General features: G+C 41.2%; 1 protein-coding gene and 1 non-coding gene across 2 annotated transcripts in view; both read left to right on the top strand.

The window, feature by feature from the left end:
- The window catches only part of SGK1 (serum/glucocorticoid regulated kinase 1), a 146,367-nt gene that overhangs the window by 96,060 nt on the left and 25,494 nt on the right, over positions 1-24,813 (top strand). The window contains exon 3 of the mRNA XM_016954685.4: positions 12,410-12,485. Coding sequence (XP_016810174.1) covers positions 12,410-12,485 — 76 coding nt within the window. The remainder of the gene's footprint in view (positions 1-12,409; positions 12,486-24,813) is intronic.
- Positions 13,323-13,426, top strand: LOC112209681 (small nucleolar RNA U13). The gene has a single exon (XR_002944503.1). It is a non-coding gene; the product is annotated as a small nucleolar RNA U13 (small nucleolar RNA).

Raw genomic sequence — 24,813 nt, 5'->3', positions numbered from 1 at the left:
AAACACAAAAATTAGCCAGGTGTGGTGGCCCACACCTGTAATCCCAGCTACTCAGGAGGCTGAGGTACGAGAATTGCTTGAACCCAACAGTCAGAGGCTGCAGTGAGCACAGATTGTGCCTCTGCACTCCAGCCTAGGCGAGAGACTGAGACTCCCTCTCAAGAAAAAAAAAAAAAAAAAATTATATGTGCCAAGCACCCGTTTAGGACTCATGAAATTTACAAGAGATCATAAACAAAGCAAATTAGAAAATTACTTATTAGGAGGTAAGTGTCATGGAGAAAAATAAAGCAGGAAATGGGAACAAAGTTTCCATTTAAACAAAATGACAAGCAAGCCTTCACTGAGAAGGTGCCAGCTGAGCAGATACCTGAAGGAGATGAGAACTGTGTGGAAGGCTAGGCAAAGAACATTCCAGGGTGAGGGCTCAGTGAGTACAACCCCAGGAAAGAAGTCTTTTTACTTTTGCCATAATTATTTGCATATAGATTATTCAATTGATAAAGCAAACTTTTTCATTTTTTGAGGCGGAGTCTCACTCGGTCACCCAGGCTGGAGATCAGTGGCACAGTCTTGGCTCACTGCAACCTCCACCTCCCAGGTTCAAGCAGTTCTCCCATCTCAGCCTCCCGAGTAGCTGGGATTACAGGAGCCCACCACCACGCCCAGCTAATATTTGTGTTTTTAGTAAAGACAGGGTTTCACCATGTTGGCCAGGCTGGTTTTGAACTCTTGACCTCAGATGATCTGCCTGCCTCGGCCTCCCAAAGTGCTGGGATTACAGGCATGAGCCACTGCGCCTGGCCTGAGCAAACTTTTTTTAATAAAATTTTTTTTTTTTTTTTTTGAGCCAGAGTCTCACTCTGTTGATCAGGCTGGAGTGCCGTGGCATGATCTTGGCTCACTGCAACCTCTGCCTCCCAGGTTCAAGTGATTCTCCTGCCTCAGCCTCCAGAGTAGCCGAAACTACAGGCGTGGGCCACCATGCCTGACTAATTTTTGTATTTTTAGTAGAGATGGCGTTTTGCCATGTTGGCCAGGCTTCTATCAAAAACTTAAATCTCTCCCGAGAGGAGTATATGACTCCATCTAAGTCATTATACTCCTGTTGACATGTTTGATGGTACAAAATGGATAATAATAACCTTTACCAATTATTAAAACTTAGAGGCCCTAACTCTAACCCTAAACTGAACTCTAACTTTGCCAATTTTTCCAATAAGGAGACTACAGCTAAAAGATATTAACTAATATCCCAGGGGCACATACATAGTCAAGTAAATTTTAAGTTTTACTTAAATTTTCTCTAGGTCTGTCTGACACCAGAGCTCATGCTCTAAACTGCTGTATCTAACTATTTCTACCAACTCCGCTCTAAAATAAATGCAAGGAGGCCTCTCTTAACCACAGTAGATGTACTGTAAATAACATATATAACTTCTATCTGTGTAGCCTTCTGTAAGCCACTTGGCCTCCCTCAGAGTCTGTTTTCCCATCTATTAAATAAGGGAGCTGAACTAAGTCATCTGTTAAATATCTTCTAGCCACAAAATACTATGATTCTGCGATAGATTAACTTTGGCTACTTTAACATAATTTGACTCCTACAAATCAATGATGTGGTCAATAAACATGCATTGATTACCTTTTCTCTGGATCAGGCAAAATCTACAAAACACCATGCCACAAATAATTTTTACTTAATAATTTAATTATATGTGTTTTTCTTTTCTGTATTTTTTTTTTTTTTTTTTTGAGACAGAGTTTCGATCTTGTTGCCCAGGCTGGAGTGCAATGACGCAATTTCAGCTCACCGCAACCTCTGCCTCCCTCATTCAAGCGATTCTCCTGCCTCAGCCTCCCTAGTAGCTGGGATTACAGGCATGCGCCACTACGCCCGGCTATTTTTATATTTTTAGTAGAGACAGGATTTCTCCATGTTGGTCAGGCTGGTCTCGAACTCCCAACCTCAGGTGATCTGCTCACCTCAGCCTCCCAAAGTGCTGGGATTACAGGCGTGAGATACCGCATCTGGCCAATTATATGTTTTGATATAGAATGCAAACAATCTAGATATCTTGGCCTGGCATAGAATCTCAGGTCGAAACTCCAATGCCTGCAGAGCCAGGTGGGAAATTTAAATAGGCGAAGTGGAAACGGGTGTTCGGACATGGCTCTGTGTCAACTCAAAACAGCCATTTTAGGGCCAGGCACGGTGGCTCATGCCTGTAATCTCAGCACTTTGGGAGGCCAAGGCGGGCGGATCACTTGAAGTCAGGTGTTCAAGACCAGCCTGGCCAACATGATGAAACCCCATCTCTACTAAAAATGCAAAACAAAATAAAAAACCAGAACAGAAAAGAAAATTAGCTGGGCATGGTGGCACGCACCTGTAATCTCAGCTACTCGGGAGGCTAAGGCACAAGAATTGCTTGAACCTGGGAGACCAAGGCTGCAGTGAGCTGAGACCGTGCCACTGCACTCCAGCCTGGGCGACAGAGCAAGACTGTCACAAAAACAAAAACAAAAACAAAAAAACAGCCATTTTAGTACATTGAAAAGCTGTGTTCCATTGTAACCTAAATGTGTTATGTGTTTTAACTGAAAAATGCAGATGTGCCATCATTGATTCTGGTGATATTATTGAAAAAATTAGGTAAGATGGACTTCCTTAAAGAATCTAAAATTACCACTTATCGCCTCACTCCTTACTCATGTGTCCGTACTTATTGCCTCCATAGCACCCACCTCAACTACCAGCATCAGAAAACAAGTTCTGACCGGGTGCAGTGGCTCACACCTGTAAGAGTGGCTCACACTTTGGGAGGCCAAGGTGGGTGGATCATTTCAGGTTGGAAGTTCAAGACCAGCCTGGCCAATATGGTGAAACCCTGTCTCTACTAAAAATACAAAAATTAGCCAGGCGTGGTGGTGGGTGCCTGTAATCCCAGTTCCTTGGGAGGCTGAGGCAGGAGAATCACTTGAACCGGGGAGGTGGAGGTTGCAGTGAGCCAAGATCACCACTGCACTCCAGCCTGGGCAACAGAGCCAGACTCTGTCAAAAAAAAAAAAAAAAAGAAAAAAAAAAAGAAAGAAAAGAAAACAAGTTCCATGAGGGCAAGATCTGTCTGTCTGTTTACACCTATGCCCATGGCTCCTAGCACTGTGCCTATTGTATAATAAGTTATCCACAAATATTTATTAAATGAATAACTGAATAAATTTCAAGATTGAGGATAAATTTGAGTTTTAAGAAACCAGTATCCGTTCTCAATTGACATCTTAAAATGTAACTCAAGACATGGACTCCAGCCGTTAATTGGTCCCTAACACAAGTTACGTTACCCTCTGGACCTCGATTGTCTCAACCATAATGCAAGGGGGGAGGTAATAAAAGATCCCCTTCAGGTCCCCAAATCTCTGATCCTCTGAACTCTACTAGTTGTGTAGAATATAGAAAACATTTGATTTAATAGACATTTGACCTGAATATCTTGACCTTGTGTAGACCAGAGTTTAAATTCAAGTGCTTGCTGAGCCAGGCAGGAAACATAAATAAGTGAAGTGGGTTGGGTGGTGAATTGCCTTAAGCTGTTTGCAATTACAAAGGCCAAACTGAAAAATATCGAAATCAAAAAGAATGCAAATGAAATAAAACCACAAAAGGAGGAACATCTGACTAGTTGTTTGGAATCACAATCTCTTGTGGGGTCAAGTATTGTTCCTAGGCCTCATGTTATATAAATGTGATTAATGTTAAGCAATTGAAGAAGGATAAATCATTAGCTTGCAGAGATCAAGATGATAAGACTCCTGATCTCTGACCCTGCATTAATCTCTTGACCAGATTCCTGCTATCCTGGTCCAAACCATCATCTTTATGAGCGTGGCGGTTGATGTACCAAATTTGCAAACTATGGGCATGTTTGCTGTAGTGAGATAATGTGGCCACATTCCATCTTGACTGGTGTGGTGTGAAGTGGAGGACTGTAGCCCAGGGACAAAGGCATGAGAAACCCATTCGACTGTGTGAGTGAAGCCCACCACCCAGGATCCAAAGGCAGTAGTGGTCCGGTGGGTCAGAGATGGAGCAACTGCTCTCAGGAAGCCCTCAGCCAAGCACAGGAACAAGGGCCCACACGCATTCTGCAGGCCTGCCACACTAGTCTGAGCACAGAATGCTGTGCTTCCTCCTGTTGCTGGAGCTCGTGGACAGCTTTGACCCTCTATGACCATCTGCCTGGTCACCAAATTCCAAAGCCATGAAATGTTTTGGATTCCCCCATCTTCCCTAGTTTTCAGTCATTCTTCAAGTCTTGCAAAGCATTCTTCTAGCTGCCCTCCACACCCATCCCTGCCTTTTCACTTTCAGAGCTCCCATGTGAGTTCGTGCTCTGTCAACTCCCTGTTGTTATAGCAGTCCCCTGATCCCCTCAGCTCCTGTATTCTTCAACTCTGGTCTTTCCTGCAAACTGCCAAGCCTTCTGAATTTCCATGGCATGAAGGACACATTGACATTTAAAGCCTTCCACCATGTGGCTTCCAATGATTTCGCCCATGAGTCTTGCACTCCCATGGAATTGTTCAACCAAGTGTTGCCCAAATGTGCCTTGTTGAGTTTTGTTCCCACACCTTTGTTTGTGCTGTCCCACCCAGAGAGGACACCCTTTTACCGCCTCCTCGCCAATCCAAATGGTGCCAGTGTTTTTAAAAGCCTGTTCAGGTTCTACTTCCTCCCTGAAGCCTTGCTCAACAACTTTGCCCATATTATTGCTTCCTTCTTTAAACTCTGACAAAACATTAGCTCTACCGCATACTTCACATTTAGAGGTACATGATATCGGATTCCAGATCTGTTTTGTTGATGTCTATGTTCTGCTCCTCAATCCAAATACAATGTCTAGGGAGCAATGAGTTAGCAACTAGGGTAGTAGTTTCTTAAAACAAATGCTCAGTAAATACTGTTGAATGTGATAAGCCCATCTAAGACAGTCAATGGAAGAAGACTCTTTTATCTCATAGATACAAAGAACTGAATTCAAAATTACTATTTGCAAGACGGTATTATATCCTATGATACCAGCCAGGGGCCATTTCCTAAAGCCTCACTAAAGCAGTTTGAGAAGCAAGCTGTCACTTCCCTAGAGATAAAGTATTTTTGCTACTTTTGGTCATGCAACTTGAGAGATGAGAAAAACAACTTCCCTGGCTAATAGGAAACAAGCATTTTGAGAATTTCTTTTGTATCTTAGGAAAAACTAATGACTTTAGCACAAACTGCTAAAGTGATCCATGGAATGCCATATGCAAATTATTATAAACCAAAAAGGAATCAGAGACAAACCCATATTTTATATTTTAGTTCTTCTCTATCTTCATCAGAGGTGATTTTAACATTTCAACCTGAGAAAACTGATTTTTTTATAAAAAGAAAAAAAGTTTTAAAAAATTTATGCATACGTGAATATATTTATTTTGTTGAAGAAATGTTCTTTTTTTGTTTTTAGAGATGGAGTCTTGCTCTGTCACCCAGGCTAGAGTGCAGTGGCGCGATCTCAACTCACTGCAACCTCCGCCTCCTGGGTTCAAGCGATTCTCCTGCCTCATCCTCCCAAGTAGCTGGGATTACAGACATGCGCCACCACGCCTGGCTAATTTTGTATTTTTAGTAGAGACGTAGTTTCTCCATGTTGGTCAGGCTGGTCTCGAACTCCCAGCTTCAGGTGATCCACCTGCCTCAGCCTCCCATAGTGCTGGGATTACAGGCGTGAGCCACCACGCCTGGCCTAATTTTTATATTTTTAGTAGAGACGGGGTTTTGCCATTTTAGTCAGGCTGGTCTGAAACTCCTGACCTCAGGTGATCCGCCCACCTCGGCCTCCCACAGTGCTGGGATTACAGGCATGGTTTATTATACAGTTTACTGTTGTGTATGCTTTAAGCTTTCTATAATATTTTAAAATTGCATACTGTTATTTTGCTGTTCTTATTATATCACGTTTTTGCCCCTCCTCAATCATACTCCCATGGCATATATCCTATTGGAGAAATTCTCCTTGAATCCTTATTCCAGGGAAAGAAAGAAAGAACCAAAGAGCCCATGTGGATTCAGCCAGGAGCCAAACTCCAGGCGCTGGTCACTTCTTTAGCTTCCAACTTCCTGCTAAGCCACAGGTGTTTCATGAGGACATTTTATTTATTTATTATTTATTTATTTATTTATTTATTTATTTATTTTGAGACAGAGTTTTGCTCTTGTCACCCAGGCTGGAATGCTAAGCCACAGGTGTTTCATGAGGACATTTTATTTATTTATTTTGAGACAGAGTTTTGCTCTTGTCACCCAGGCTGGAATGCAATGGCATGATCTCAGCTCATTGCAACCTCCGTCTCCCAGGTTCAAGTGATTCTTCTGCCTCAGCCTTCAGAGTAGCTAGGATTACAGGTGTGCGCCACCACACCCGGCTAATTTTGTATTTTTAGGAGAGACAGGGTTTCACCATGTTGGCCAGGCTGGTCTCAAACTCCTGACCTCAGGAGATCTGCCTGCCTCAACCTCCCAAAGTGCTGGGATTATAGGTGTGACCCCCCATACCCGGCCAAGACTTTATCTGATAATAAATTTTCTCGCTTCTGCAAAGTACCTAAAGCTACAGGAGTTATAGAGCATTGCCTGTAAACAGTTGCAGTATATATAGTTCAAGGATTTCTATAAACTTGTGCTTAAAATTTACTATATGAGCTCTCCGGGTAATTTGCCGCGGATGCTTTGGTTCTTGAGAACCATAAAGAATGGTGTGATACTTGTATGATAATGACACAGAGAACAAGAATTCTTGAAGACCCTGACTTCATCAGGAGCAGCTTCAACGTGGGGAAGATTTTATTGAACAAATAGTGATAATCATTCACAAGTAAATGAGATCTGTAAGAATGGCATTTGCTTCATACGAAAGCCTCAAGGAAACAAGGTAACTGGAGCTTAATGCAGAAAGCTAGCTCGCATATGGCAATTTTCCCAAATAGGTATATAGTTACTGTAGAAAATCAATTAAAACTTTTTGGCATTAAAAAATATTAAAAGTGGCTAAGTCATAAAGCATTCTTTACTCTTATGGTATGTTAGATTTATAGGTGCTTGGGAACATTTTATTTACTTGTATGTGGAAATAATGCTGGCTGTCCTTCCTGAAAGCTGTCCCTCAAAACCAACTCCTTAGTTTTGTGACTATTATCTAACCCTGGCCTGGGAGCTCCCTGAGGACTAGTTCACTTACTGGAAAGGATGTCTTCTGGGGCAGAGTGACCTCAGTAAAAAGACTTAAAATAAGCTCCTCGAGAGCAGTGAAAGAGAAGAGGACTGGTTAACTTGGAAATGGAAAGCTAAGGTGAGACATAATAGCTACTTTCAAATATTTGAGATATTATTTCGTAAAAGAGAGAGTAGACCTGTTCTTTGTAATTTAAGAGTGAGTTAAAAACAGGAATCACTGGGCGCGGTGGCTCACGCCTGTAATCCCAGCACTTTGGGAGGCTGAAGCGGGTGGATCACGAGGTCAAGAGATCAAGACCAGCCTGGCTAACATGGTGAAACCCCGTCTCTATTAAAAATACAAAAAATTAGCCGGGCGTGGTGGTGGGCGCCTGTAGTCCCAGCTACTCGGGAGGCTGAGGCAGGAGAATGGCGTGAACCCAGGAGGCGGAGCTTGCAGTGAGCCGAGATCGCACCACTGCACTCCAGCCTGGGCGACAGAGCGAGACTCCGTCCCCCCCCCCGAAAAAAACAAAAAACAAAAAAACAGGAACCAAAGTTTCAAGGACCCAGATTTCAATTCAACCTGTGAAGAGTTTTCTAACAATTGAAGTAGTACTTCAGTGGAGTAGATAAATCCTGCGAAGGGATTCATACTGAGGCTGCTTAGTCAGGTAGGAGGGAATTTTTTTTTTTTTTTTTTTTTTTTCTTGTAGACGGAATCTCGCTCTCTCGCCAGGCTGGAGTGCAGTGGAGCCATCTCGGCTCACTGCAACCTCAGTCTCCCGGGTTCAAGTGATTCAGTAGGAGGGATATTTTACAGTGCTGCTCAAAATGTAGTCCAGGAAATGTTACTGCTCCACACATTCTTTTTCTTGTTCTTCTTCTTTCTTTTATTTTCTTTTTAATTTATTTTACGTACAAAGAGCTAGCATGGTTTCTTTCACTGGGTGGATGATTTTGGTAATCTATTCAAGGAAGATCACTTAGCCCAACGTAATGAAGTCAACCTCTTACTTTGCATATTGATGGAAAAATTGGCTGCACATAATCTGGGTCAAACCATGCTGGTTGGAGCAGAAGCAACAAGAGCGAGAACCCTGGCCAAATTTTCACTAATGGCTCTTGTAGAGCTGCTATTGCTGCATCTTGCTTTCAGGGTTTCAATGAGGCAAAGAGGCAAGAGGCCTGTCCTTTTTTCTTGAGATTTAAATTTTAATGGCATTTTTTCCTTCAGTCTTACATCTACAATCATGTTTCCTATAAATGAAAAATGTATTACAATTACAAAAAAAAATTCCACTTATAAAATATAGACCACTTACATATTTATGTATCAAATGTCTTCTGTTCCTTTCTGATATACTGACAAAATAGGATGGCAATCTTTTCTAGATTTTGTGTTATTGTGGAAAGAACACATAACATGAGATCTATCCTTTTAACAATTTTTTTTTTTTTTGAGACAGAGTCTCCCTGTTGCCCAGGCTGGAGTGCAGTGGCACAATCTTGGCTCACTGCAACCTCTGCCTCCCAGGTTCAAGCGATTCTCCTGCCTCAGCCTCCTGAGTAGCTGGGATTACAGGCGTGTGCCCCCACACCTGGCTAATTTTTGTATTCTTAGTAGAGACGGGGTTTCACCATGTTGGCCAGGCTGGTCTCAAACTCCTGACCTCAGGCGACCCACCCGCCTCAGTCTCCCAAAGTGTGGGATTACAGGCGTGAGCCACCATGCCTGGCCCTTTTAAAAATTTTTTTTTTTTTTTTTTTTTTTTTGAGACGGAGTCTCACTCTGTCGCCCAGGCAGGAGTGCCGTGACACAATCTCGGCTCACCTCAACTTCTACCTCCCGGATTTTGCCTCAGCCTCCCGAGTAGCTGGGATTATAGGTGCCCGCCACCATGCCCGGCTAATTTTTGTATTTTTAATAGAGATGGGGTTTCACCATGTTTGCCAGGCTGGTCTCGAACTCCTGACCTCGTGATCCACCCGCCTCGGCCTCCCAAAGTGCTGGGATTACAGGTGTGAGCCACCGCACCTGGCCTTAACAATTTTTCAAGTGCACAATATAGTAATGTTCTCTAGGCACCATGTTGTACAGCAGATCTCTAGAAATTAGTCGTCTTGCCTAAATGAAATTTTATACCCATTGAATAGCAACTCAAGCATTTTCCCATTTGCCCCTCCCTGCAGCCCCTGGAAACCACAATTCTATTCTCTGCTTCTATGTGTTTAGCTATTTTACATACCTTATGTAAGCAGAATCGTGCAATATTTGTTCTTCTGTGACTGGCTAATTTCACTTAGCATAACATCTTCCAGTTTCATCCACGTTGTCACATATGGTATGATTTCTTTCTAAGGCCAAATAATATTCCATTGTATGTATTTACCACACTTCTTTATCAATTTATCCGTCAGTAGACATTTAGGTTGCTTCCTCATCTTGGCTGTTGTGAATAAAGTTGTAATGAACATGGAAGTGAAAATACCTCTTTGAGATCCCAATTTCTCTGATTTCCACATATTCTTTGATACTGGTCCACAAGAGAAGGAGCTTGTACCAGATGGTAAATTCATGCACTGCTTCCTTCGTCAATAGAGCTTCACAGGCCTGGCACGGTGGCTCATGCCTGTAATCCCAGCACTTTGGGAGGCCAATGTGGGTGGATTACCTGAGGTCAGAAGTTCAAGACCAGTCTGACCAACATGGCAAAACCCCATCTCTACTAAAAATACAAAAATTAGCCAGTCGTGGTGGAGCACGTCTGTAATCCCAGCTACTATTGAGGCTGAAGCAGGAGAATCACTTGAACCCGGGAGGCAGAGGTTGCAGTGAGCCGAGATGACACCATTGCACTGTAGCCTGGGCAACAAAGCGAGACTCCATCTCAACAAAGAAAAACAAAAGCCTTGTTATAAAGAGAAAATGTCAGTGAAACTAAACAATGACCTTAGTGTCATTCTTGAGTATTTTGATTATTGTTGCAATGGAAGGAATTTATCCACTAAGTAGTTGATGAAACTATAGAATATTTGCAGTAATCAAATGATCACATTACAAAATATATATAAATGGAAAAGCAGTTTTAACACTAAGATCTATATTTAACTTCATGAGAATATATTTGATTGTTTGTTTGTTTGTTTGTTTGAGACAGAGTCTCGCTTTGTCGTCCAGGCTAGAGTGCAGTGGCACGATCTCAGCTCACTGCGGCCTCTGCCTCCCGGGTTCAAGCGATTCTCCTGCCTCAGGTTCCTGAGTAGCTGGGATTACAGGCATGCGCTGCCATGCCTGACTAATTTTTGTATTTTTAGTAGAGACGGGATTTCAGCATGTTGGCCAGGTTGGTCTCGAACTCCTGACCTCAGCTGATCCGCCCGCCTCGGCCTCCCAAAGTGCTGGGATTACAGGGGTGAGCCACCACGCCTGGCCTGAGAATATATTTGAAAGCTAATATCACAGTAGTATAAAGCTGTCAAAAACATGGATCACTGCTGCTCTGTGGAACTTGTTATATGAAATCTATTAATTGTATCTGAGTACAACCACTATGGAAAACGGTATGGAGATTCCTTAAAGAACTAAAAGTAGATCTACCATTTGACCCAGCAATTCCACTACTGTGTATCTATCGAGAGGAAAAGAAGTCATATACGAAAAAAACATGTGTGTGTATATATATATGTACACACACACATACATGTATGTATATGCATATATACACATACATGTACGTGTATGCATACACACATACATATATACACATGCATGTGTGTGTATGTGTGTATATGTATGTGTGTGTATATCTATATATACACATATATATGTGTATATATATATACGCATACATGGAATACTACCCAGCCAAAAAAGAACAAAATAATAGCATTTGCAGCAACCTGGATGGAATTGGAGACCATTATTCTAAGTGAAGTAACTCAGGAATGGAAAACCAAATATCATATGTTCTCACTCATAAGTGGGAGCTAAGCCATGAGGACGCAAAGGCATAAAGAGGATACAATGGACTCTGGGGACTCAAGGGGAAGGGTGACAGTGGGGCAAGAGATAAAAGACTACACACTGGGTACAGTGTACACTGCTTGGGTGTTGGGTGCACCAAAATCTCGGAGATTACCACTAAAGAACTTATCCATGTAACCATACACCATCTGTTCCCCAAAAATCTACTGAAATTTTTTTAAAAATGAAAAAAGTACCTGACAGAAAATGCTCAATAAATATTATTTATCATTAAAAACATGTATCTGCACTAAGAAGAGCCTCTAAGTGGACTAAATAATACATATTGCATATGTACATGTGCTGCTATTTGAGAATATAAAGATCCTGTTATGATTATAAAATAAGAATGCAGGCCAGGCGCGGTGGTTCACGCTTATAATCCCAGCACTTTGAGAGGCCGAGGTGGGCGGATCATTTGAGGTCAGGAGTTCGAGACCAGCCTGGGCAACATGGTGAAACCCCGTCTCTGCTAAAAATGCAAAAATTAGCCAGGCGTGGTGGCACACGCCTATAATCCCAGCTACTCAGGAGGCTGAGGCAGGAGAATCGCTTGAACCCAGGAGGCAGAAGTTGCAGTGAGCTGAGATTGCACCACTGCACTCCAACCTGAGTAACAGAATAAGACTGTCTCAAACAAAAAAAGCATTTAAAGTGCTACTGAATTAAAAGTAGCTTTTAATTAATATGTATTTTCCCAAGCAATATGTACTAAAAGTATCATTTCTGTTACGTGGAGATTCAAACACTTTTTATGTATTGAGTGTCTACACTGATAAATTTGCTAATAATCCAGGGCCTCTTCATACGGCTGTGCAGTTTGTGCACTGCACATAGCGCTGGGTGAGCTCCAGCGCCCATGTGCTAACCCAGCCATCAGCCCAGTGAAACTGCTTCATGTGTAAGGGGATCAACTGTCCCGGTTTGCCCAGGACTAAAAGGCTTCCCAGGATATGGGACTTTCAGTGCTATACCCAGCACGGTCCTGAGAAAACCACCCTAATTAGAGCACAGACATGCCATATGTACTAGTTTCAGCCTTGGAATCCTTTCTCTAGAACTATAAGCCTAAAATAGCTGAAATGATGAAGCCATTTTTATATCACTTCTTTTCTCTTTATGTTTTAAAGGTGAGAGAGCCATGTAATCATGCCAACATCCTGACCAAGCCCGATCCAAGAACCTTCTGGACTAGTGATGATCCAGGTATTATTGGAAAAATACAACCTGTTTCCTGTTATGTACAGGATACATTCTGTAGTAAAGCTCTACACAAAGGCAAGGTTTGGGGGGAAATATTTTTTTGTTTGTTTGTTTTTTGTTTTTTGTTTTTCTTGAGGCAGAGTCTTGCTCTGTTGCCCAGGTTGGAGTGCAGTGGCGCAATCTCAGCTCACTGCAAGCTCCACCTCCCAGGTTCACGCCATTCTCCTGCCTCAGCCTCCCGAGTAGCTGGGACTGTAGGCGCCCGCCACCATGCCCAGCTAATTTTTTTGTATTTTTAGTAGAGATGGTGTTTCACCGTGTCAGCCAGGATGGTCTCGATCTCCTGACCTTGTGATCCACCCGCCTTGGCCTCCCAAAGTGCTGGGATTACAGGCGTGAGCCACCGCGCCCGGCCTTGTTTATTTATTCTTACCTAACCCAACACTCGAATACACTTTGCAATTAATTTTTTTTTTTTTTTTTTTTCTGGAGACGGAGTCTTGCTCTGTCGCCCAGGCTGGAGCGCGGTGGTGCGATCTCGGCTCACTGCAACCTCCACCTCCAGGGTTCAAGCGATTCTCCTGCTTCAGCCCCCCAAGTAGCTGGGACTACAGGCATGAGCCACCATGCCTGGATAATTTTTGTATTTTTAATGGAGACAGGGTTTCACCATGTTAGCCAGGCTGGTCTCGAACTCCTGACCTCAGGCAATCCGCTGAGCTCGGCTTCCCAAAGTGCTAGGCTACAGGTGTGAGCCACCATACCTAGCCTTGCAATCAATTTTATCCTAAAAGTCCTTTTGTTATATCTTCTTTTCAGTATCTAAAACATATATACTAGATCCCTTTGTCGTTTATAAGTGTGATGATTGGGTTTTCATGTTCCTGTGTGAGATATGCCTCCTTCAAGCCTTGTTATGATGTCCGCACATTACCTGCCTGTCATTTAAAAAAAAAAAAAAAAAAATATATATATATATATATATATATATATATATATATCATCAGGTACAGCTTTGTGGATTGTGAAGCATATTTAAGTGTTGGGAGGAATGAGGAATGAGTCTATTTGCTGGAGTAGAAGACAGAGGAGTTGAATAAAGTGGGCAAACACATGAGTCCAAGTTTGTTTTCTAGGGCAGGGAAGAGATTTGAAAACCTAGGGTGAATCATACTTCAGAATACTTATGGGAGGGCATGTATACTTGCACTATGATATTAGGGCTATACATCTAATCAGAATCAGAGGAATGCCACTTTATGAGATCGGAGAATATGCTTCAGGTTATATGATTAGAAATTACGCTTAGACAAAGAGTAGGGTATGTTCTCATAGCAAATAGAAGACATTTAAAAATTCTTTTTCACAAACACACATGAGCCATGAGGCCTAATTGCACAAAGTAGACACTAGAAATAAAAGGGAAGGTGAAGCAAAAAGGAGCTAAAACAATTAAGAGAGTGATAATAGAGCTTTCACCTTTTCTAATGAAATAGGTCTAATGAAATAGAAAACTCACGCTGATATCTGATATTTGTATTATGCCTCACGCTTTTACAAGAGGTATTCACAGAAATCTAATGTAGTGTTTGCCGCAATCCCTTGAAATAGGAGGGACAGCCCTTTCCTTGTTATGCCTCTATTAGAAATGAAATAATAAGCTGAACAGGTTAGCTGACATATCCAAAGCTCGCAGCCAGAAAATACCAAGGCTAGGAGAATGGAGAGTGGACTGCCCAGTTCTATAGCACGCTTCTTAGGAAGAAGCAGCTCTCCTAGCAGAAACAGCTTGGGCTAAATCTGTGCTATAATCTGTTCTTCATAAAAGGGAGTCAGAGGCTGTGCCTATTAGCAGAAACAGGAGGACTTGAGAAGGAAAGTGAGAAACTCTCTGATGGCTATTTTTTTTTTTTCAAAGACCAGACTTACGGTCTAAACATTATCAATTTCATCTGTCAAAAAATTGTTTTCTGTCTTGTTTTATTATATCTTTTGAAGAAAGAAGAAAAAACATAAAAGTGAATTAGCCTATTTATGCCATCATTTCAGCCCATCAGCAGTGTACCACCACAATAAACAAGCCATCTGCTGGCTAATACTGCTATTAAGATCTACAGCACATGTGTTATGAAGAAGCAATGTAGAATGAAACATTACCAAAGGAACATAAATGATTCTTGATGTTATGTAAAGAAAATGGAAAGGGAGGGAAATCTGTACAGGACAGGTCTAGAAAATGGTGCTTGACCAGCAGCCCTCAGGACTGCTCTATCTATGAAGCAGCTATTCTTTATTCCTTTACTTTCTTAATAAACTTGCTTTCACTGAAAGAGAGAAACAGAGAAAGAAAGAGAGAAAGAGAGAAAGAAAGAAAGAAAGAAAGAAAGAAAGAAAGAAAGAAAGAAAGAAAGAAAAGGAGGGAGGGAGGGAAGGAAGGAAGGAAGAAAGAAAAGAAAGAAAGAAAAAGAAAATGTTGCTTGGACACTTTTTGAAGCCTAAATAAATTATGTTATGGGCTGGGCGTGGTGGCTCATGCCTGCAATCCCAGCACTTTGGGGGGCCAAGGTGGGTGGATCACCTGAGGTCAGGAGTTAGAGACCAGCCTGGCCAACATGGTGAAACCCCTTCTCTACTAAAAATACACAAATTAGCTGGGAGGTGTGGCACATGCCTGTAATCCCAGCTACTTGGGAGACTGAGGCGGGAGAATCACTTGAACCCAGGAGGCAGAGGTTGCAGTAAGCCAAGATTGTGCCATTGCATTCCAGCCTGGGCAAAAAGAGTGAAATTCCATCTCAAAAAAAAAAAAAAGTTACAAGAAAAACTAATGCAGAACACATAGAGAAATAGGAATAGAAATATTTCAGACTTACTTTTTTTTTTTTTTTTCCTGAGATGGAGTCTTGCTCTTGTTGCCCAGGCTGGAGTGCAATGGCATGATCTTGGCTCGGCTCACTGCAACCTCTGCCTCCTGGGTTCAAGCAATTCTCCTGCCTCAGCCTCCTGAGTAGCTGGGATTACAGGCACATGCCATCACTCCCAGCTAATTTTTGTATTTTTAGTAGAGACGGGGTTTTGCCATGTTGGTCAGGCTGGTCTCTAACTCCTGACCTCAGGTGATCCACCCACCTCAGCCTCCCAAAGTGCTGGGATTACAGGCATGAGCCACCGTGCCCAACCACACACACATCTTTATGATTATTATTATTTCCTAATGAACTGATCATTTTATCATTAGGAAATTTCCTTCTTTATCTCTGGTAAAAGTCTTTGTTTTAAGTCTATTTCTTCTGATAGATACAGCCAGTCCAATCTTCTAAAGCCTGCTTTTCACATGGCATATTTTTCTTTCCATTTTCTTTCAACCTGTGTCTTATAGTTAAGGTGCTTATCTTATAGACATCATGTGGTTAGATTTTCCTTTTAAAATCCTATCTAATGATCTCTGTTTTTTTTACTTGGGATGTTTAGCCCCTTTATACTTAATGTAATGACACAGTTAGATTTAACTTTACTGTTTTGCTATTTGTTTTCTATATGTCCCTTCTCTTCTTTGTTTGCTTATTCTTCCTTTCCTGACTTCTCTAGGATTATTTGAATAGGTTTTAGAATTTAATATTAATTTACCTGTTGACTTTCTAGTTATCCTCTTTGCATCACATTTTCAGTGGTGCTCTGAAGATTACAATAAATGACTTTATTTTTATTTTTATTTTTTTGAGACAGAGTCTCACTCTGTTGCCCAGGCTGGGGTGCAGTGGCACAATCTTGGCTCTCTGTGACCTCCACCTTCTGGGTTCAAGTAATTCTCCTGTCTCAGCCTCCCAGGTAGTGGGATTACAGGCACGTGCCACCACGCCTGGCTAATTTTTGTATTTTTAGTAGAGACGGGGTTTCAGTATGTTGGCCAGGCTGGCCTCGATCTCTTGACCTCAAGTGATCTGCCCACCTCGGCCTCCCAAAGAGCTGGCATTACAGGCATGAGCCACTGTACCCAGCCGAGAATAAATGACTTTAAATTTTCATAGACCATCGTCAAAATTTGCAAACAATGTAGGTGCATCTACCCCACTCTACCCTCATCTTTTATATTATAGCTGTCATATGTATTATCTATATATGTGCTAAACCCTACAGTACAGTGCATTTTTTAAAAAATAAGGGGAAAATTATCTTTTGTTTTTATCCAGATATTTGCCATTTCTGATGTTCTTCATTTCTTCCTGAAAATCTGTTTCTCTCTGGTATCATTTCCCTTTGGCCTGGAAATTTTCCTTTAGGATTTCTTTTTTTTTCATGTTTTTATTATTTTTTTGAGATAGAATCTTGCTCTGCCACCCAGGCTGCAGTGCAGTGGCGAGACCTCAACTCACTGCAACTTCCACCTCCCGGGTATAAGCAATTCTCCTGTCTCCTGTCTCAGCCTCCCGAGTAGCTGGGATTACAGGTGCATGCCACCATGCCCGGCAAATTTTTGTATTTTTAATAGAGACAGGGTTTCACCATGTTGGCCAGGCTGGTCTTGAACTCCTGACCTCAAGTGATCCACTCACCTCAGCCTCACAAAGTGCTGGGATTACAGGAGTGAGCCACCACGCCTGGCCAGGATTTCTTATAAGTCTTCTGGCAGTGAAATATCTTAGTTTTCTTTTATCTACATGATATGTCTTTATAAATGGAAATACCTTTATTTCATTCTTGAAGGATGTTTTTGCTAGATATGGAATTCTGCGTGGCTACTTTGTTTTTCTTTCTTTCATAACTTTAAAGATATTGGTTCTTGTCTTCTGGCCTGTAGAGTTTCTGATGAGAAGTCAACAATGTTTACATTATTGCTATGCTGAATGTAATGTGTAGTCTTTTACTGGCTGCTCTAATTTTATTTTTATTTTTTGTCAGTTTGACTATGATGTGCCTAGAGTAGAATCTATATTCTTTAAGATGTAGATCTCTCAGGTTTAGGGAGTTAAATATTCTTCTAGTTCGCTAGTAGTTTTCTCACAGTTTGAAACTAGGTGACGCAATTGTTTCTCCCGTGGTTTCTACACTGCAGCATGCCCTTTCTTCTCCAGCACATCAGCACTTGGAAACTCTTTCTAACTGCCTTGAATTCTGATAAGTGCAAACACAAGCTTGAGCAGCTCCACAGCCATCCATCCACAACACCAAATCTTATGAGCCTGTAAATGGATTCTTTACAAAGGCCATGTTCTAGTCATGGTTGCAGTACGAGTTTTATTACTGTAACTTTTACAAATTCCTGAAATGATTTTAATAATACAAGAAATAATAGGTCGGGTGCGGTGGCTCACACCTGTAATCCCAGCACTTTGGGAGGCTGAGGCGGGTGGATCACCTGAGATCAGGAGTTCAAGACCAGCCTGGCCAACATGGTGAAACCCCGTCTCTACTAAAAATATAAAAATTAGCAAGGCCTGGTGGTGTCTGCCTGTAATCCCAGCTACTCAGGAGGCTGAGGCAGAAGAATTGCTTGAACCCGGGAGGCAGAGGTTGCAATGAGCCGAGATTGGGCCACTGTACTCCAGCCTGGGCAACAGAGCGAGACTCTATCTCCAAAAAAGAAAAAGAAATAAGGCTGGGTGCGGTGGCTCACGCCTGTAATCCCAGCACCTTGGGAGGCCGAGGCGGGCGGATCATGAGGTCAGGAGATGGAGACCATCCTGGCTAACATGGTGAAACCCTGTATCTACTAAAAATACAAAAAATTAGCTGGGCATGGTGACGGGCACCTGTAGTCCCAGTTATGCAGGAGGCTGAGGCAGGAGAATGGCGTGAACCCAGGAGGCAGAGGTTGCAGTGAGCCGAGATCGCGCCACTGCACTCCAGCCTGGGGGACAGAGTGAGACTCCATCTCAAAAAAAAAAAAAAAAGAAAGAAAAAGAAAAGAAAAAGAAATAATACAAAAAATGACAATGTTTTCGTCATTTTTTATGGAAAATACATTCCAGTGAATGGAGTATTTTCATTCAAAATCAGTCATCATCAGAGAGTATTTTATTTATTTAATGTAGTGTGTAATCTGTTTTTTGTTTTGTTTTGTTTTTGAGACAAGGTCTCACTCTGTCACCCAGGCTGGAGTGCAGTGGCATGATCTCAGCTCACTGTAGCCTCAGCCTACTGGGCTCAAGTGATCCTCCTGCCTCAGCCCCACAAGAAGCTGGGACTATAAGCACATGCCACCACACCCAGCTAATTTCTTGTATTCTTGTAGAGACGGGGTTTCTCCATGTTGCTCAGGCTGGTCTTGAACTCCTGAGCCCAAGTGATCCACCTGCCTTGGCCTCCCAAAGTGCTTGGATTACAGGTGTGAGCCAGCATCTGGCCTGATACACAGTTTAAATAGAGTTAAATATTAGGGGTAGTTAGTCCACATTGCTTGATAGAAATAGAAGTTAAATAAAAACATGATTTTGTGAAGAATTAAGGAATTACTCAAGGTAGTTTCATTACGTGAAATCTGGTAGAATTGCCTAGATTTTGACATTCACTCTTTTTGTGTGAGTGCCAGACGACAGGACTAGCGTGCTCAGTTGCTATGTGTAGATAGATACTGGTATACAGTTGGAAAAACAAAAGTCATTTTTTAAGTCTTTCTTTTTTATCATTATAACATAAAAGTGGCATATGCTCATCATAGGGAAAAAATGAAAAATAGAGAAAGGAAGAAAATTGATCACCCATCATCTTACTGCTCACACTTTTGTTCACAGGGCTTAGAATTTCTCATGCATTCCCAGCATTTGTTCAGACAGTAAGCAAACAGGCTGCACAAGTTTAGGTTCTTTCCTGTTATCTTTGTTTTTAGCCTTTGAAACCTGAGTTGTTTGTTTTTGTACACCTTTGTTTTTCAATCGCTGGTCCTGCAGTGGCCTATAATTTCCTCTTGAATGAGAATTTCAAGGTAGAATGAGTTTCTTCATACTTTCAAAATGTGTGTTTTTCCCCAGTACTATTATTGGCAACACAGATAATGTTCTTTGCTTAGAGAAAACCAGATAATGAAGTGGTTAAACAACAAGATTGATTTGCAAGCCATTATTTTAGCTAGACACTGGTTTTGCCAGGTAAGAAGCATAATTCTTTGATGTTCCCCTGGCCTTTTACTTGATGTCCCTTTTTAACAAGACAATTCTACCACTGGGGTTTTTTAAATGTCTAGATTTCTTTCAAACAAAAATTAAAGAGCAAGAATCATTACTGTATAAATTTTTCCCAGAGGAGAAAATTTAAGTTTTCCTTATATTTCCAGGATTATGCATTGTTCATATATATATATATTTTTTTCTACATTTATTTTTCTTTCTTTTTTTAACTTTTGTTTTAGGTTTGGTAGTACATTTGAAGGTTTGTACATAAGTAAACTCTCTTTCTTTTTTTTTTTTTTTTTTTTTTTTTTTGAGAGAGAGTCTTGCTCTGTCGCCCAGTCTGGAGTGCAGTGACGCAATCTCAGCTCACTGCAACCTCCGCCTTTCAGGTTCAAGCCATTCTTCTGCCTCAGCCTCCTGAGTAGCTGGGATTACAGGCACCCGCCACCACGCCTGGCTAATTTTTGTATTTTTAGTAGAGATCCGGTTTCACCATGTTGACCAGACTGGTCTAGAACTCCTGAGCTCAAGTGATCTGCCTGCCTTGGCCTCCCAAAGTGCTGAGATTACAGGCGTGAGCCACCATGCCGGGCCAGCATAGGTAAGCTCTTGTCACAGGGGTTTGTTGTGCAGACTGTTTCATCACCCAGGTATTAAGTCCATTATCCAATAGTTATCTTTTCTGCTCCTCTTCACCCTCCCATCCTCTATCATCAAGTAAACCCTAGTGTCTGTTGTTTCCGTCTTTGTGTTTCTAAGTTCTCATCATTTAGCTCCTATATGTTTTCTCATAGTTCATCACATTAAAAAAATCAGCTCAAGCTGGGTGTGGTGGCTTGCACGTATGGTCCCAGCTACTAAGGAAGATGAGGCAGAAGGATGGCTTGAGCCCAAGAGTTGGAGGCTGCGGTGAGCCATGATCATGCCATTGCACTCCAGCCTGGGTGACAGAGCGACACCTTGTCTTCAAAATAAGTAAATACAAGAATAAATAAATAAATAAAAATTAGCTCAAATTTCTGGGGACTTAGGAATCACTACTGGTAGCTCATGCCTATAATTCCAGCTACTCAGGAGGCTGAGGCAGGAGGATCACTTGAGGCCAGGAGTAAGACCCTGTTTTCAAAAAAAAAAAAATAGAAAAAGAGAAAAAGAAGAAAAAAAATCACTATAAAGTGGTATATCCATATTTACTCAGGAGCAGTAATAGTTTATGTACCAAATGTAGAAATAAAATGATTCATAATTTGAAAACATATGGACTACAGAAATATTTTAGTATTTCAGAGAATATATAAAATGATATCATTGGATTAATACAAGCAGAGGAAGGACTTCAGTACATGAATTTTTTAAAGTAAAGAGAACAATTTCTAGATTTTTTCTTTTGAAAAGCAAAATACTCATATTTATAGCTAGAAAACAATTGCTTGTCTGCCGAAGTATGGCATTATCTAACAAAAGAGAAAAATGTGATAAAAGTTAAACATCATCTGCTTACACAAGAATTTTCCATCTGATACATGTTGGCCAGTATATTCATGGTAGACTTTGCCTCCTGATATTACAGATAAATTATCTAGTAAAAATCTGTGGACACATGAAAATCCTGTAGGTTGACTAACCTTGTTTACTCAGGTCATAACTACAAAGCGGTAGCTATCTCAGTAATAAAATCGTCTTACACACAGTGAAGAATTCCAAAGTCTCATAGTGTCATCAGTGGGAGCAGAGATGAAGCTAGGATTTGAAAAGAACAAGGACACAGTCATAAGAACCTAAATTATCCTTTGGCCTATATCTTGTATACCCTCCACCTCATTAAACAAAAATTCTGTGCAAAGATTGGCTTCCCTAGAGGCCACTTATGTTTCTTGTGGATGTTCACCCATAAATTTGGTCCCCCTGTTAACTGACACTTGGACTATTTTTGCTATTTTATTTTATTTTATTTTATTTTTTATTTTATTTTATATTTTATTTTATTTTAATTTTATTTTATTTTATTTTATTTTATTCTTTGAGATGGAGTCTTGCTTTGTCGCCCAGGCAGTGCTCTCAGTGGCACGATCTCAGTTCACTGCAACCTCCACCTCCCGGGTTCAAGCGATTCTCCTGCCTCTGCCTCCCAAGTAGCTGATATTACGGGCATCCGCCACCATGCCTGGCTAATTTTTGTATTTTTTAGTAGAGATTAAGTTTCACCATGTTGGCCAGGCTGGTCTCAAACTCCTGACCTCAAGTGATCCACCGGCTTCAGCCTCCCAAAGTGCTGGGATTACAGGTGTGAACCACCACGCCCGGCCTACTTTTGCTTTTTATGTGTTGAAGCTTGATAAATAATGACCTCAACATAACAATAGCTGCTGATATTCTTGACCTATTAACTGAACTACAGATGGCTGGTCATAACTTTTTATGCCATCAAATGAAGGGCCCCCTTAAGACAATAAAAACATAACACCTTTGGGTAGAGAGAAATGAGAAAAAAAATGTACAGACAAGTAGTACCACATCTCAAGTTAGAGTCTCCAACTTGCCAGCTATCTTCCACTACTCCCCAAAATAATTTCCTGTACATTAGGGTTTTTGTTGCTGTTGCTGTTGTTGGTTGTTTGAGACAGGGTCTTATTTTGTCACCCAGGCTGGAGTGCGGTGGTGCGATCACGGCTTACTGTGGCCTTGACCTCCCAGGTTCAAGCGATCCTCTTATCTCAGCCCCCCAAGTAGCTGGGACTACAGGCATAAGCTACCACGCCCAGCTAATTTTTTTGTTTTTTGTAGAGATGGGGTTTCACCATGTTGTCCAGGCTGGTCCCAAACTCCTAAGCTCAAGTGATCTGTCCGCCTCAGCCTCCCGAAGTGCTGGGATTACAGGCGTGAGTCACTGCACCCGGCCTTATACATTCAGTTTTTAACAAACTTTCTTGTCCATGGTATATGCACAATCAAATGTGTTGAAAAAATGAATACAATTAACACTGCCCAAAATTAAGGTAGATAGAGATTCATTCTGAAAGTGTTTTTGAAGACTTAATCCATCAGAAAGAGACCCACTCACTCTGTCACTCATATGTGGTTTTTGGCATCCCGTACTTCAACTCGAAGTTTTAAAAATCAATTTCTCTATCTTAGAACAGGTAACCACAATCATTCTCAGCTTCCTGAACCACATCTCTTTTAGTCAACTGACCTCACATCAGAGTTGGCCAGCAGGCCATGCACAGAGCAGCAGGAAACTGCCCGGTAGTGTACAATCTGTTGTGGTTGTGTTGTGAACTCTTGAGTCAGGCCTTCTGAGTTTGCCACAGATTTCAATGCTTACTACCTGTGTGACTTTGGGCAAATTATTATTATTATTTTATTATTATTTTAATTTTTTTTAGGGTAAATTATTATTTTTTCTTTGTTTTCTTTGTTTGAGACAGAGTCTCACTCTGTTGCCCAGGCTGGACTTGAACTCCTGGGCTCAAGTGATCCTCTTGGCCAGGCACGGTGGCTCATACCTGTAATCCCAGCACTTTGGGAGGCCAAGGCAGGTAGCTCACTTGAGCTCAGGAGTTCAAGACCAGCCTGGATAACATAGTGAGACCCCATCTCTTTTTAAATTTAAAAAAAATAAGTGATCCTCCCGCCTCACCCTCCAGAGTGGCTGGGATTACAGTCACGTGCCTGGCTGGGCAAATTATTTAACCCTCTGTCCTTTCATTTCTTATACATGCAAAAATGAAATAGTAATAATAGATTATAGAATTTTGTGGGGATTAAAAAAGATAATGCAGTAAAGGTATTTATAACTGTGTTAACATATAATTAGTGGTCAATTTATGTTAGCTCTTTTTACCTGGAGAAAGAATTATGTCATTTACATGGGATTACATTTATCTAGGATTACACTTTCATGGGATTTACTAACTATGGTTTGAAAGAAGAATGCATTTTGTTTTATCATTACTGTTACTATTTTATACATTACTGGACCCCAAACTTGTTTTTTCTGCTGAACCATGAAGCTTATAATTTGCTGTATTCCATTATCTGGAGCCCCAGACACAAAACTGATAAGCTTCCTGGAAATAGACATATGGCTAGACTTAAAATCCTCAAATTGGAGCGAACCTTAGTTGCCTAGTCATTTAGATAAAATATTGCATTCTTAAGCTAAGATCTAGAAAGCAAAAAGCACTTTGTTTTGCATGACTTAAACCATCTACAATGGTTTAGACGGTTCCAAGTTCAAGGATGGGTTATTTATTCCAGTGAGTAGGGAAATGTTATTTCTAAACTCTCTGTGTAAAGATACTTAGAGTCATGCTCATCTAGCATCTGAGTTATGTTTGGCAGTGAAAAGTTTGTCAGATCCTATCCTCACAACTGTCCCAGTGCCAAATGTGTGAATGTGTGACTATAGGCTCAGTTTAGCTCAACACAGAGAGGCCCCTCACTCTGCCTTGGATTGTGTAAATGAAGGGTTTAGCTTTCTGAAGCTTTCCAATTGGAGCAAAATCTGTTTCTGCGTTTGTGGAACTTACAATTTTCTCTTTCTCTTTGTTCTGACCAAAATTGCTTGTTATTTCTGCTGTTTTACTAAAGGCTAAACTAACGGTGTTTCACAATAGCTCGTTTTTCTAATTCCTCAGGATTCTTTTAAAACTATTTTCATGCAGTATTTTCATGTGCTTATTTTATCCAAATCATTTATGTCCAAGATCTTTCATTTCCATAGTCCTAAAAGGCATTTTATTATAGCTAAAATGATACCAGGAAATTTTCTCACTTAAAAAATACAAGGAAAATATGAAATGCAACTTCATATTTTAATAAATCTGCTCTCATTATTTTGAATCAAACTCATATGGCAGCAGATCAAAAAGTCTAGTGGATTTTAACTGTAGCAAAAGTTAAAATGTCCTAAATTTTATTAAGTTAGGCATGCTGAAATATTCAGCCTTTAATGGCTTGCTTTTTGCCCAAGAAGTTTATCTCATAATACAGGATACATAATACTGTGGAAAGAAAAACTTGTAGGCCGGGTGCAGTGGTTCACGCCTGTAATCCCAGCACTTTGGGAGGCCGAGGCGGGCGCATCACTTGAGGTAAGGACTTCAAGACCAGCCTGGCCGACATGGTGAAACCTCGTCTCTACCAAAAAGTATAAAAATTAGCCAGGTATGGTGGTGTGCGCCTGTAATCCCAGCTACTCAGGAGACTGAGGCAGGAGAATC

This window comes from Pan troglodytes, chromosome 5 (genome assembly GCF_028858775.2).
Source record: "Pan troglodytes isolate AG18354 chromosome 5, NHGRI_mPanTro3-v2.0_pri, whole genome shotgun sequence".
Classification (NCBI taxonomy): domain Eukaryota; kingdom Metazoa; phylum Chordata; class Mammalia; order Primates; family Hominidae; genus Pan; species Pan troglodytes.
Note: the sequence above shows the minus strand (reverse complement) of the source record. Positions and strands in the feature narration are given on the sequence as shown.